Here is a 15507-nt window from a genome sequence, read left to right on the forward strand (position 1 = left end):
AAGTTTGTGTTTCACGAACATAAAATATGACATAAAGAAAAAAAAAGTGAGTAAAATTATGATGCATTTATTTATTTCTCATAGATATAAATAAGACAAGATAGATATTCACGTGATTTTCGGCATGTGCAAGCGGTCGCCATTGCAATGTGTTGAACAAAACCCGCCAATCGAATTGACAAAGACAAGGCGATCGCATCTCATAACTTATTGACGTTTTCCATCTAAACTAGATGTTTGGATAATTTTGTTATTTTATGTCAATGAATTTGTCAAACTAAGATTATCTAAACCTGATCTTAAATTAAAAAACTAGCGCAAAAATTGTTAACAAAACACATATCTGACCTGCCATATGTATAGTGCATTTGATTTTATCCAAGAAGAAAATCTTAAAGTTATAACCAATTATTTTTCTACGGTGTTTCTTATGTGTTGCACGAAAATGTGCCTCTCAAATATTGTTAGCAATAGACGAGAGGTAGCGCACCATGTCCTTTTCTGTCATTATGTACCTGCATTTACAAACATTCAACGTTTTTAATTGAAGTGGATGAAACTAAGAACATTTATAGTATAATAAACTTTATTCGGATTTATTTGATAATTTGTGACAAAAAGTGATGCACTTGCTTAAAAAAGGTATATATATATTAAAAAAGCTTTTAATATAATTTTATAATATCACTTAAAAAAATCTAACTGGTCTTTTACAATTTACCAAGTGTTATTAATAATGTGTATTATTTTACGCGCAACGCGAGCCGAGAAAATCTGCACTGGGCATCCCTAAGGAAAAGAAAACTGAAACCTCCATTCGCAACCAACTCCTAGTTACCCTAATCAATTAGTGAAGTATTGCTTTCACACGCGTAACACACCTACAGTCCAAAAACGTGAAGCATGTTTTCTTGGGAGAAGGGAGGTAAAATGTAAAAGGAAGCGAACCATGGAACATCTGACAATCATGTAATTTATGCAGATGACATTGTGAAGTACGCCCCGACAACAGGTATGTGAGGTAACAGATATTATACCAAAACCAGTGTTAAAAAACAATAAAAAATCGAAGAATAAACGGAAATTTTCAGGAAAAATCTGAAAACTATTTTATTTCGGTTAGGAGGACAGAGGATTATCCTAATGAACATTCTGAATGTTCTGTTTGTCTCAGCCAAATTAGGTTTTATCTCCTTTTCTAATACACGATTCTGTTCAACGCAAGTTACACGAGGGCTATCTGCGCTGGACGTCCCTAATTTAGCAGTGTAAGACTAGAGGGAAGGTAACTAGTCATTACCACCCATCGCCATCTCTTGGGCTACTATATAACCAATGAATAGTGGGATTGACCGTCATTATAACGCCCCCACAGCTGAAAGAGGGAGCATGTTTTGTGCGACGTGGATTCGAACTCGCGACCCTTAGATTACCCGGCATATTGTCTATGAAATCTTTTGTTTATTTGCTTTTGTTACTATATCAATACTAGTGAGTTTACAATATTTTCTTAGCTTGGGCTACAAACAATATTGGCGTGGCGCGTATGAAAGTAGTCATATGTTTTGATACTGTTAGTTCTGGTAAATTTTCCATACACTTTTCATCTTTAGTTCATTTTCTCACCTGCAGATTGCGCTGTATGAGCCAAGTCGTGGAAGATAAACTCTCCAAAGATCGTCATCAGTGTGGTTAGGTGAGGATGTGGATTATCTACATCGCTATGGATCATCAGACTTATCTTACGTGCACTGGGAAGGAATTCGTTGCTTCCCGACTGACGAGGAACATTGACACCTGGTTGATGAAACATTAAGAGAGACGTTAAGTAACCTAGAAATTGCAATTTAAAAAAAAAATGTAAACAAAACGTTCTTTCTAAATGCAACATGTTTTAGTAAACAGTATTTCCAGTTATTGTAAGTTATATGCATCAACATATTATAGGCTACGTGCGCTGTGTCCAACGCGGGAATCGAACCCTGATTTCTAATGATCAGTATACTTGTGCAATTGTTCCCTCGCGTCCTATTATCAGATCATCTAAGATTTCAGGACCGATGTATTAAACACCTCACTCAGTAATAGTTAATGGAATATTTGTTTTCATATGTGTCACAGATTTTTTTTTCCATATGCATGTGTGTGTGCGGTGTATTATGGATTTTCTGAAATTGGGAGCAGCTTTTCTCCCAATAATCCATATTTTTTTTTACTGAAAGAGGACAAGGGGTCACATGTTTTAACCACTCCTTGTCTGTCATTCAGTCGGTGGACGCTAACATGACGTCACCTAAGGGACACTTAACGTTCCAATAATCAGTGATGTAGAGAAAACCCACTTGTAGAGAAATATATATGTAAAAACGGCTCGTTTGGTTTGAGAAAATTTTTTTACGTAAGGAATGAACAACGTTTCGACCTTCTTCGGTCATGACAAAAATTTTCTCAACCCAAACGAGCCGTTTTTACATATATACTTAACGTTCCAGTTTGTACTGTTGTGACATCATTAAAATGTGCAGATCCCATGAATCACAAGAAGAATTATGCACATTGTGCGCTACAACACATGATGTCATGACATATGAACTTCAAGAGCAAGAAATAAATATATTTTCCATTCTTAATTTTGGTTTTATCGAATTTACTATACGTTGGCGCTTACGGGATACATTTATTCCCTAAATGCATTATTTTCCATTTATTTTTCAAAGATGTCACATACATTTATAATGTATAATGTTTTCTGGTAAGCCTGGTACAAAACTAGACACGGATGCTTTTAAAGTAACCTCTAATTCTTTGTTAACTCGATCCACGCAAGCAAGACAATCACAGCTGCAGTTTGTTAGCAACCATCATTGTTCACGCTTACGTGTTTCTTCTCTCCCGTCATTAAAATCCTCGTAACTCAAAAATTTGAAGAAAAAAAAAGGCCTACAGGGACAGAAATCTTGCAGAGTGATTGTCACAGCAAAGTTAAGTGGTTGTTTTGGAGTGAGGCTGCACAATAGGTCATCTGCGTTTCGTTTAACACAGGAAAGCGAACCCTTGATTTTAGAATTCTAAGTTCGTAAAATATCTGCAGACTTCTTGAGGGACCGACGTTTTAATCAACAGAAGTAGAAAGTTTGATATCTGTATACCATTTTACTCCATTGACTCTTCTGACTAATTTTCAAAATTAAAATAAATAAACGCCCTCTTTATCATCAAACATTGTCACGATTTTGAAGACAAACAAACAATCTAACCTACCTGAGGTAACATTTTCAACTTTTCTATCATTAATTGTGTGAAAATGTTTTATGCTGTATTTTCCCATTTTATTATCGAATAAATATTATTACGGACACTGGATTTAAATTGTATTCTGAGCGAATTTTGCCTCAACACCACACAACCACCTGTTCCTATTACCTCAGTACACGTCCCAATGTAACACATAAATCTGCACTGGTTCAGCATGACGTCATCTAATCATGCGTGTAAACTAAAGGCCGCGTTTAGTAGGTGATAGCAGTGACTATCGAGGAAAATATAAAGGTTGGAATTGTTTCTTTATCAGTACAAATATTTGTTTGACAATTATTTAAGCGCCCAGGGCGTTTAAAAATGAGTAATACAGTATATATTATACACATTACGCAGGCAATAACATGTACGCTACACGTAATCAACGAAGTAAAATCTCTATCCTTTTAGCGACAAATTAAGTTCTTGTTTTTTTCAGGCCACAGGTATGGATGTACTTACTTAGTTGGGTCATCTCCAACGAACACTTGACCTCTTGACAACCACATCTGGAGGATGGTAGGTAGGAGAAATGTCTTAGTTTGAAAGGCAAACTACAATATTTATATAGTCATGACATGGCAGAGTGCTTCAACCAACACCATAACATCAGCACGTAATTCTAATCACGACAGGGCGATCTTCAACAAACATAAGACCAAACAGGAATGTATATTTGGCCGATGGGAGAAACTAGGAATGCCACAGTGGGAAGAAACAGTCCGTCATATGTATATATATGTATTAACAAATCATTGTGGCAGAACCAAAACCTTGTAGCATCTGGAACTATACTTCAGCACAACAGTAGAAGGTGGTATATACCATTAACACCCACATAACGCCACCGCCCAACTGAGAGGTATGATGTATCACTCAAGTGGATAGACCTCTATGTCCCATCACCCCAGTGGCTAGGAAGTGGTCAGGGCTTCCATTCAGTTATCGTTCACACTAGCCCTAATTTGTGACTTCGGAGAAACTTTGGATCAATTACCGTTCACACTAGCTCTAATTTGCAACTTCACAGAAACCTTGGATCAGTTATCGTTTATTCCTACTCTAATTTGTCACTCTAGAGAATCTTTGGGCCAGTAACCGTCCATTCTAGCCCTAACTTGTCAGTCCAGAGAAACTACGAGTCTTTTTTGTTTGTTTGTTTTTTGAATTTTGCACAAAGCTACTCGAGGGCTATCTGTGCTAGCCGTCTCTAATTTAGCAGTGTAAGACTAGAGGGAAGGCAGCTAGTCATCACCACCCACTGCCAACTCTTGGGCTACTCTTTTACCAACGAATAGTGGGATTGATCGTAGCATTATAACGCCCCCACGGCTGAAAGGGCGAGCATGTTTGGCGCGACCGGGATGCGAACCCGCGACCCCTAGATTACGAGTCGCACGCCTTAACACGCTTGGCCATGCCGGGCCTAACTCCAAGTCAGCCCCTGTCCATTCTACAACCTTGTAACTCTAGAAAACAATGTGTTGGTTTTCGTCCACCTTATAGCCCTAACTACTTCTCATGACGTCTTTCAAGAATTACAAATTACTGAGTTTGACGTTGTTTACCTGTGCAAGTTATCACAATTTTTATTAAATATTTAAGTATTACTTAATTTTTCTTACAAGACGTAGACGTTTGTTCGTCATTGACAGTTGATTTCAACCAATTCACCTACCTATCCCACATGTTTAACCTTTAATGACAAAAAATTCTGAATGTTAAACGCCTCAATTACACAAAAACGAACTGCCAAGAAACGTTCATGTTTTATGTTGGATTTTATCAAACATATGGACAATTAACGAGTGTCTCTCTGAATTAAGAGCTTTCGGTTTTAAGTTAATAAGCTAGTCGATTACTGCTATTCAAGCAAGAGTTTTTCCACTTACCGTCAGCGTAGTTAGGGGCCATAAAACGTACGTAGGGGGTATTGGCGTTGCCCCACGTCGGGTTCTGAACATTGTTACAGTAACCACTAAAAGCCCGATACTTTCTCGGTTGACAGGGGAAGTTAACTTTCAATGTACAGGAGTTTCCTAGCAACGTCCCACGAATGTCAGCAGTTGGTAGTCCATAGGTAATCTGGTCCTTGCTCAGGCGGTATCTAAAAAATACAACGAATAATTTCCTGCTTCGGTTAAAGGGTTGAATCAAGGTACTCCTTAATGTTAACAAACATCTACCTAAGGGTTAATAACTGGAATTTTTTATTCTCGTGTAAAGCGATGTTGTTACAGTTAAAGGGTTGAATCAAGGTGCTCCCTAATGTTAACAAACATCTACCTAAGGGTTAATAGCTGGAATTTTTTATTCTCGTGTAAAACGATGTTGTTACAGTTAAAGGGTTGATTCAAGGTACTCCATAATGTTAACAAACATCTACCTAAGGGTTATTAACTGGAACTTTTTATTCTCGTGTAAAGCGATGTTGTTACAGTTAAAGGGTTGAATCAAGGTACTCCATAATGTTAACAAACATCTACCTAAGGGTTATTAACTGGATTTTTTTATTCTCAAATAAAGCAGTGTTGTTACAGTTAAAGGGTTGAATCAAGGTGCTCCTTAATGTTAACAAACATCTACCTAAAAGTTAATATCTGAAACTTTTATTCTTGTATAGAACGATGTTGTTACAGTTAAAGGGTTGAATGAAGGTGCTCCATAATGTTAACAAACATCTATCTAAAAGTTAATATCTGAAACTTTTATTCTTGTATAGAACGATGTTGTTACAGTTAAAGGGTTGAATGAAGGTGCTCCATAATGTTAACAAACATCTATCTAAATACAAATAAATAATCTAGATATCCTACCAGTACAAAAACAAAATTTAGGGTTATTACACTGGTATTAACTGAAGCAATTTCTAATATCAAGTTTAACATCAATATTGTTACGAGCATGTTCACAGGGAAGGTTCAAGGGTCAGTATTTTGGGGTTCCTGGGTGAGATGATACTTAAAAGTTTGCATCAGACATAAACGTGAATATAGAGCCACATTTTACAGACATAAACGTGAATATAGAGCTACATTTTACAGACACAAACGTGAAAATAGAGACACATTTTACAGACACAAACGTGAATATAGAGCTACATTTTACAGGCATAAGTGTGAATACAAAGCCACATTTTACAGACCTAAGCGTGAATACAGAGCCACATTTTACATCTCTTAATATTTCATAAGGTTATATACATATATATTGATACTTCAAACGTGGACATCAACAGAAATGATATAATATTTTCTCCATCTTCTTGTAACAAGACTAACACTGATTTGTAGAGTTGAAGTATCAGCATTGTTGCAGCATACGTCACGACTAAGGGCAGTATGTCATCTTTTGTCTGCATGACGTCAGGAAAGATTCGTGCTAAGAGTGGTTAATGACCACAACCGGTCGAATTCCGAGGTACATATACAGAGGATAAAACAAAAATCCTACACGATGTTTCTTAACCTGCAAAAGAATTGAAATCCCGTCAAGACTCCTGAACCTCTCCAGTGGCGCCGCTTTACTGTCCAAAAGGATGCTTACGAGAATATAAGATTATTACTAAACAGTCACTGCTCCAGACGAAAACAAGTTCTCACGACATCAACAACAATTCAGAATTAAATTTAGCTTTAAAATGTTCACATTGTATTTGTGTATTTCGTTGTTGGTGTCAGTAAACAGTTTATTGTAGTTGCTTTAAATATTAGGTTAATTAAGAAGCGAACAAACCCCAGTGCATTTCGTTATTTTAATTTCTAACTATACGAGAAAGAAGAATTTATTGTAGACATGAGTTATCCAATAACTCTGGTATAGGCCCGGCATGGCCAAGCGTGTTAAGGCGTGCGACTCGTAACCTGAGGGTTGCGGGTTCGCATCCCCATCGCGACAAACATGATCGCCCTTTCAGCCGTGGGGGCGTTATAATGTGACGGTCAATCCCACTATTCGTTGGTAAAAGAGAAGCCCAAGAGTTGGCGGTGGGTGGTGATGACTAGCTGCCTTCCCTCTAGTCTTACACTGCTAAATTAGGGACGGCTAGCACAGATAGCCCTCGAGTAGCTTTGTGCGAATTTCAAAAACAGAAAACAACACTGGTATAAAATATATAACATCTCAGTAAGATATTTATTTACAATAGCAGAACATTGGTGAAGATATTCAGTCCATCTTATTAGTAAGAAGGTACTAAAGTGGTAGGAGTCATACACCGTTAGAGATATAAAATCAATCTTTCAGATTAAGAAAATGTGTGTTTCAACAAGTAGACACACATTACCAATCAGACGAATATTTACAACAGTATTACAAACACACCACACATAGTTTACAACAGTATTACAAACACACCACACATAGTTTACAACAGTATTACAAACACATCACACATAGTTTACAACAGTATTACAAACACATCACACATGGTTTACAACAGTATTACAAACACACACACACATAGTTTACAACAGTATCAATAAACACATCACACATGGTTTACAACACTATTACAAACACACCACACATGGTTTACAACAGTATTTACAAACACACCACACATAGTTTACAACAGTATTACAAAACACACCACACATGGTTTACAACAGTATTACAAACACACCACACATAGTTTACAACAAATATTACAAACACACCACACATAGTTTACAACGGTATTACAAACACACCACACATGGTTTACAACAGTATTACAAACACACCACACATAGTTTACAACAGTATTACAAACACATCACACATGGTTTACAACAGTATTACAAACACACCACACACACCACAGTTTACAACGAAGGTATTACAAACACACCACACACACAGTTTACAACAGTATTACAAACACACATCACATGGTTTACAAATAGTATTACAAACACACTACACACGGTTTACAACAGTATTACAAACACACACATAGTTTACAACAATTATCACAAACATCATCACACATGGTTTACAGCAGTTATTACAAACACATCACACATAGTTTACAACAATTACAAACACACCACACATGGTTTACAACAGTATCACAAACACATCACACATAGTTTACAACAGTATTACAAACACACCACACATAGTTTACAACAGTATTACAAACCACACCACACATGGTTTACAACAGTTATTACAAACACATCACACATAGTTTACAACAGTATTACAAACACACCACACATAGTTTACAACAGTTATTAACAAACATCATCACACATGGTTTACAACAGTGTTACAAACCGCATCACACATAGTTTACAACAGTATTACAAACACACCACACATAGTTTACAACAGTATTACAAACACATCACACATAGTTTACAACAGTATTACAAACACATCACACATAGTTTACAACAGTATTACAAACACACCACACATAGTTTACAACAGTATTACAAACACACCACACATAGTTTACAACAGTATTACAAACACATCACACACATGGTTTACAACAGTATTACAAACACATCACACATAGTTTACAAACAGTATTACAAACACACCACACACATAGTTTACAACAGTATTACAAACACATCACACATAGTTTACAACAGTATTACAAACACACTACATTCCACAGTTTACAACAGTATCACAAACACATCCACATAGTTTACAACGGTATTACAAACACATCACACATGGTTTACAACAGTATTACAAACACACCACATAGGTTTACAACAGTATTACAAACACACCACACATAGTTTACAACAGTATCACAAACACATCACACATAGTTTACAACAGTATTACAAACACACCACACATAGTTTACAACAGTATTACAAACACACCACACATAGTTTACAACAGTATTACAAACACATCACACATAGTTTACAACAGTATTACAAACACACCACACATAGTTTACAACAGTATTACAAACACATCACATATAGTTTACAACAGTATCACAAACACATCACATGGTTTACAACAGTTTACAAACACATCCACACATGGTTTACAACAGGTATTACAAACACACCACACATAGTTTACAACAGTATTACAAACACACACACACATAGTTTACAACAGTATTACAAACACACCAACATGGTTTACAACACATTACAAACACCACACATAGTTTACAACAGTATTACAAACACACCACACATAGTTTACAACAGTATTACAAACACATCACACATAGTTTACAACAGTATTACAAACACATCACACATAGTTTACAACAGTATTACAAACACACCACACATAGTTTACAACAGTGTCACAAACGCACCACACATGGTTTACAACAGTATTACAAACACACCACACATGGTTTACAACAGTATTACAAACACACCACACATGGTTTACAACGGTATTACAAACACATCACACATAGGTTTACAACAGTTATTACAAAACACACCACACGGTTTACAACACTTTACAACAGGTTTACACAAACACACCACACATGGTTTACAAGCAGTATTACAAACACACCACCACACACAGTTTAACAGTATTACAAACACACCACACATAGTTTACAACAGTTATTACAAACACACCACACATGGTTTACAACAGTGTTACCACAAACACACCACACATAGTTTACAACAGTATTACAAACACACCACACACAGTTTACAACAGGTATTACAAACACATCACACATACATGGTTTACAACATTATTACAAACACACCACACATAGTTTACAACAGTATTACAAACACACCACACATAGGTTTACAACAGTATTACAAACACACATCACACATAGGTTTACAACAGTATTACAAACACACCACACATGGTTTACAATAGTATTACAAACACACCACACATAGTTTACAACGGTATCACAAACACACATGGTTTACAACAGTATTACAAACACATCACACATACAACAGTATTACAAACCGCACCACACACAGTGTTACACAGTATTACAAACACACCACACATAGTTTACAACAAGTATTACAAACACATCACACATGGTTTACAACAGTATTACAAACACACCACACATGGTTTACAACAGGTGTTACAAACACACCACACATGGTTTACAACAGGTATTACAAACACATCACACATGGTTTACAACAGTATTACAAACACATCACACATAGTTTACAACAGTATTACAAACACACCACACATAGTTTACAACAGTATTACAAACACACACCAATAGTTTAGTTTACAACAGTATTACAAACACACACACACATGGTTTACAACAGTATTACAAACACATCACACATAGGTTTACAACAGTATTACAAACACACCACACATGGTTTACAACAGTATTACAAACACACCACACATAGTTTACAACAGTATTACAAACATTAACATAGTTTACAACAGTATTACAAACACACCACACATGGTTTACAAGCGGTACAACAGTATTACAAACACAAACCGCACCACACATAGTTTACAACAGGTATTACAAACACACCACACACATAGTTTACAAATAGTATTACAAACACATCACATGGTTTACAACGGTATTACAAACACATCACACATGGTTTACAACAGTATTACAAACACATCACACATGGTTTACAACAGTATTACAAACACACCACACATAGTTTACAACAGTATTACAAACACATCACACATAGTTTACAAACAGTATTACAAACACACCACACATAGTTTACAACAGTATTACAAACACACCACACATAGTTTACAACAGTATTACAAACACACCACACATAGTTTACAACAGTATTACAAACACATCACACATAGTTTACAACAGTATTACAAACACACCACACACAGTTTACAACAGTATTACAAACACACCACACATAGTTTACAACAGTATTACAAACACATCACACATAGTTTACAACAGTATTACAAACACACCACACATAGTTTACAACAGTATTACAAACACACCACACATAGTTTACAACAGTATTACAAACACACCACACATAGTTTACAACAGTTATTACAAACACATCCACACATAGGTTTACAACGGTATCACAAACACATCACACATGGTTTACAAAGATTATTACAAACACACCACACATAGTTTACAAACACCAGTATTACAAACACAATCACACATGGTTTACAACAGTATTACAAACACATCACACATGGTTTACAACAGTATTACAAACACACCACACATAGTTTACAACAGTATTACAAACACATCACCGCACATAGTTTACAACAGTATTACAAACACAATCCACACATAGTTTACAACAGTATTACAAACATTATCACACATAGTTTACAACAGTATTACAAACACACCACACATGGTTTACAACAGTTATTACAAACACATCACACATGGTTTACAACAGTATTACAAACCACATCACCACATAGTTTACAACAGTATTACAAACACACCACAATACATGGTTTACAACAGTATTACAAACACACCACACATAGTTTACAACAGTATTACAAACACATCACACACAGTTTACAACAGTATTACAAACACATCACACATAGTTTACAACAGTATTACAAACACATCACACATAGTTTACAACAGTATTACAAACACACCACACATAGTTTACAACAGTATTACAAACACATCACACATAGTTTACAACAGTATTACAAACACATCACACATAGTTTACAACAGTATTACAAACACATCACACATAGTTTACAACAGTATTACAAACACATCACATGGTTTTACAACAGTATTATCACACATCACACATGGTTTACAACAGTATTACAAACACATCACACATGGTTTACAACAGTATTACAAACACATCACGCACATAGGTTTACAACAGTATTACAAACACATCACACATAGTTTACAACAGTATTACAAACACATCACACATAGTTTACAACAGTATTACAAACACATCACACATAGTTTACAACAGTATTACAAACACATCACACATAGTTTACAACAGTATTACAAACACATCACACATAGTTTACAACAGTATTACAAACACATCACACATAGTTTTACAACAATTCACAAACACACCACCACATAGTTTACAACAGTATTACAAACACATCACACATAGTTTACAACAGTATTACAAACACATCACACATAGTTTACAATAGTATTACAAACACATCACACATAAAGTTTACAACAGTATTACAAACACATCACACATAGTTTACAACAGTATTACAAACATGTCACACATGGTTTACAACAGTATTACAAACACATCACACATAGTTTACAACAGTATTACAAACACATGCACAATATAGTTTTACAACAGTATTACAAACACACCACACATAGTTTACAACAGTATTACAAACACACCACACATAGTTTACAACAGTATTACAAACATTCACACATCAGTTTACAACAGTATTACAAACACATCACACATAGTTTACAACAGTATTACAAACACATCACACATGGTTTACAACAGTATTACAAACACATCACACATAGTTTACAACAGTATCACAAACACATCACACATAGTTTACAACAGTATTACAAACACATCACACATAGTTTACAACAGTATTACAAACACATCACACATAGGTTTACAACAGTATTACAAACACATCACACATAGTTTACAACAGTATTACAAAACACATCACACATAGTTTTACAAACAGTATTACAAACACACACCACACATAGTTTACAAATAGTATTACAAACACATCACACATAGTTTACAACAGTATTACAAACACATCACACATGGTTTACAAATAGTATTACAAACACATCACACATAGTTTACAACAGTATTACAAACACATCACACATAGTTTACAAATGGTTTACAAACCACATCACACATGGTTTACAACAGTATTACAAAACACATCACACATGGTTTACAACAGTATTACAAACACACTTCACACATGGTTTACAAACAGTTTACAACAGTATTACAAAACACATCACACATGGTTTACAACAGTATTACAAACACATCACACATGGTTTACAAACAGTATTACAAAACACACCACACACTAGTTTTACAACCAGTATTACAAACACACCACACATAGTTTACAACAGTATTACAAACACACACCACACATGGTTTACAACAGTATTACAAACACATCACACATGGTTTACAACAGTGTTACAAACACACACACCACACATAGTTTACAAATAGTATTACAAACACACCACACATAGGTTTACAACAGTATTACAAACCACAATGTCACATAGTTTAAATAGCACACATAGTTTACAACAGTATTACAACACACACCACACATGGTTTACAACAGTATTACAAACATTACACCACACATAGGTTTACAAACATGTATTACAAACACACCACACATGGTTTACAACAGTATTACAAAACACACCACACATGGTTTACAACAGTATTACAAACACACCACACATGGTTTACAAACAGTATTACACAACCACATGGTTTACACATAGTTTACAACAGTATTTACAAACACACCACACATGGTTTACAACAGTATTACAAACACACCACACATAGTTTACAACAAAGTATTACAAACACATCACACATGGTTTACAACGGTATTACAAAACACACCACACATGGTTTACAACAGTTTACTAACACACCACACATAGTATTACAAAACACACCACAATATTTACAACAGTTTACAACACATCACACATATTACAAACGGTATTACAAACACACCACAATATAGTTTTACAACAGTATTACAAACACACCACACATAGTTTACAAATTACAAACCATAACCACACATAGTTTACAAACAGTATTACAAACACAATTCACACATAGTTTACAACAGTATTACAAAACACACCACACATGGTTTACAACAGTATTACAAACACACCACACATGGTTTACAACAGTGTTACAAACACACCACACATAGTTTACAACAGTATTACAAACACACCACACATAGTTTACAACAGTATTACAAACACACCACACATTTACAAACAGTTACAACATCACACAGTGTTACAAAGACATAACACCACACATAGTTTACAACAGTATTACAAACACACCACACATAGTTTTACAACAGTATTACAAACAACACCACACATAGTTTACAACAGCATTACAAAACACACATCAATACATGGTTTACAACAGTGTATTACAAACCACACCACACATAGTTTACAACAGTATTACAAACCACATCACACATGGTTTGGTACAGCATTACAAAACGGTGTCACCTACACATATTTACAACACATTACAAACACCATCACAACGGTATACAAACCGCCACACATGGTTTACAACAGTATTACAAACACACCACACATAGTTTACAACAGTATTACAAACACACCACCACATGGTTTACAACAGTATTACAAACACACCACACATGGTTTACAACAGTATTACAAACCACACCACACATGGTTTACAACAGTATTACAAACACACCACACATAGTTTACAACAGTATTACAAACACACCACACACATGGTTTACAACAGTATTACAAACACACCACACATGGTTTACAACAGTATTACAAACACACCACACATGGTTTACAAACAGTATTACAAACACACCACACATGGTTTACAACAGTATTACAAACACACCACACATAGTTTACAACAGTATTACAAACACACCACACATAGTTTACAACAGTATTACAAACACACCACACATAGTTTACAACAGTATTACAAACACACCACACATAGTTTACAACAGTATTACAAACACACCACACATAGTTTACAACAGTATTACAAACACACCACACATAGTTTACAACAGTATTACAAACACACCACACATAGTTTACAACAGTATTACAAACACACCACACATAAGCAGTATACAAAACACACACATAGTTTACAACAATATTACAAACACAACCACACATAGTTTACAACAGTATTAGTAAACACACCACACATAGTTTACAACACCACACATGTGCCAAACCGCAGCGGTTTGAGCAGTTGTTACAAACCCACACATGGTTTACAACCGATGACAATTACAAACCACCTCACCGCATGGTTTACAGCAATTATTTACAAACCACCACATGGTTTACAACAATTACATTCGCGAGCCATCGCATGGTTTACAACGGTGTTCACAAACCCACCACACATGTGTTTA

General features: G+C 35.3%; 1 protein-coding gene across 2 annotated transcripts in view; it reads right to left on the minus strand.

Annotated features, from left to right (window-relative positions):
• LOC143256075 (uncharacterized) overlaps window positions 1-15507 on the minus strand; it is a 127747-nt gene that overhangs the window by 56599 nt on the left and 55641 nt on the right. The window contains exons 1-2 of one of the 2 annotated variants that reach the window (XM_076512747.1): window positions 5190-5363; window positions 1627-1797 (exon numbers count right to left, since the gene is read on the minus strand). The exons of the other annotated variant lie outside the window; for it this stretch is intronic. Of the exons in view, the coding sequence (XP_076368862.1) occupies window positions 1627-1797; window positions 5190-5211 (193 nt within the window). The 5' untranslated portion in view covers window positions 5212-5363. Of the gene's footprint in view, window positions 1-1626; window positions 1798-5189; window positions 5364-15507 lie in introns of those variants that run through there. 2 annotated transcript variants of the gene reach the window in all.

The sequence above is a fragment of the Tachypleus tridentatus genome, chromosome 7, assembly GCF_004210375.1.
Source record: "Tachypleus tridentatus isolate NWPU-2018 chromosome 7, ASM421037v1, whole genome shotgun sequence".
In the NCBI taxonomy this organism is placed as follows: domain Eukaryota; kingdom Metazoa; phylum Arthropoda; class Merostomata; order Xiphosura; family Limulidae; genus Tachypleus; species Tachypleus tridentatus.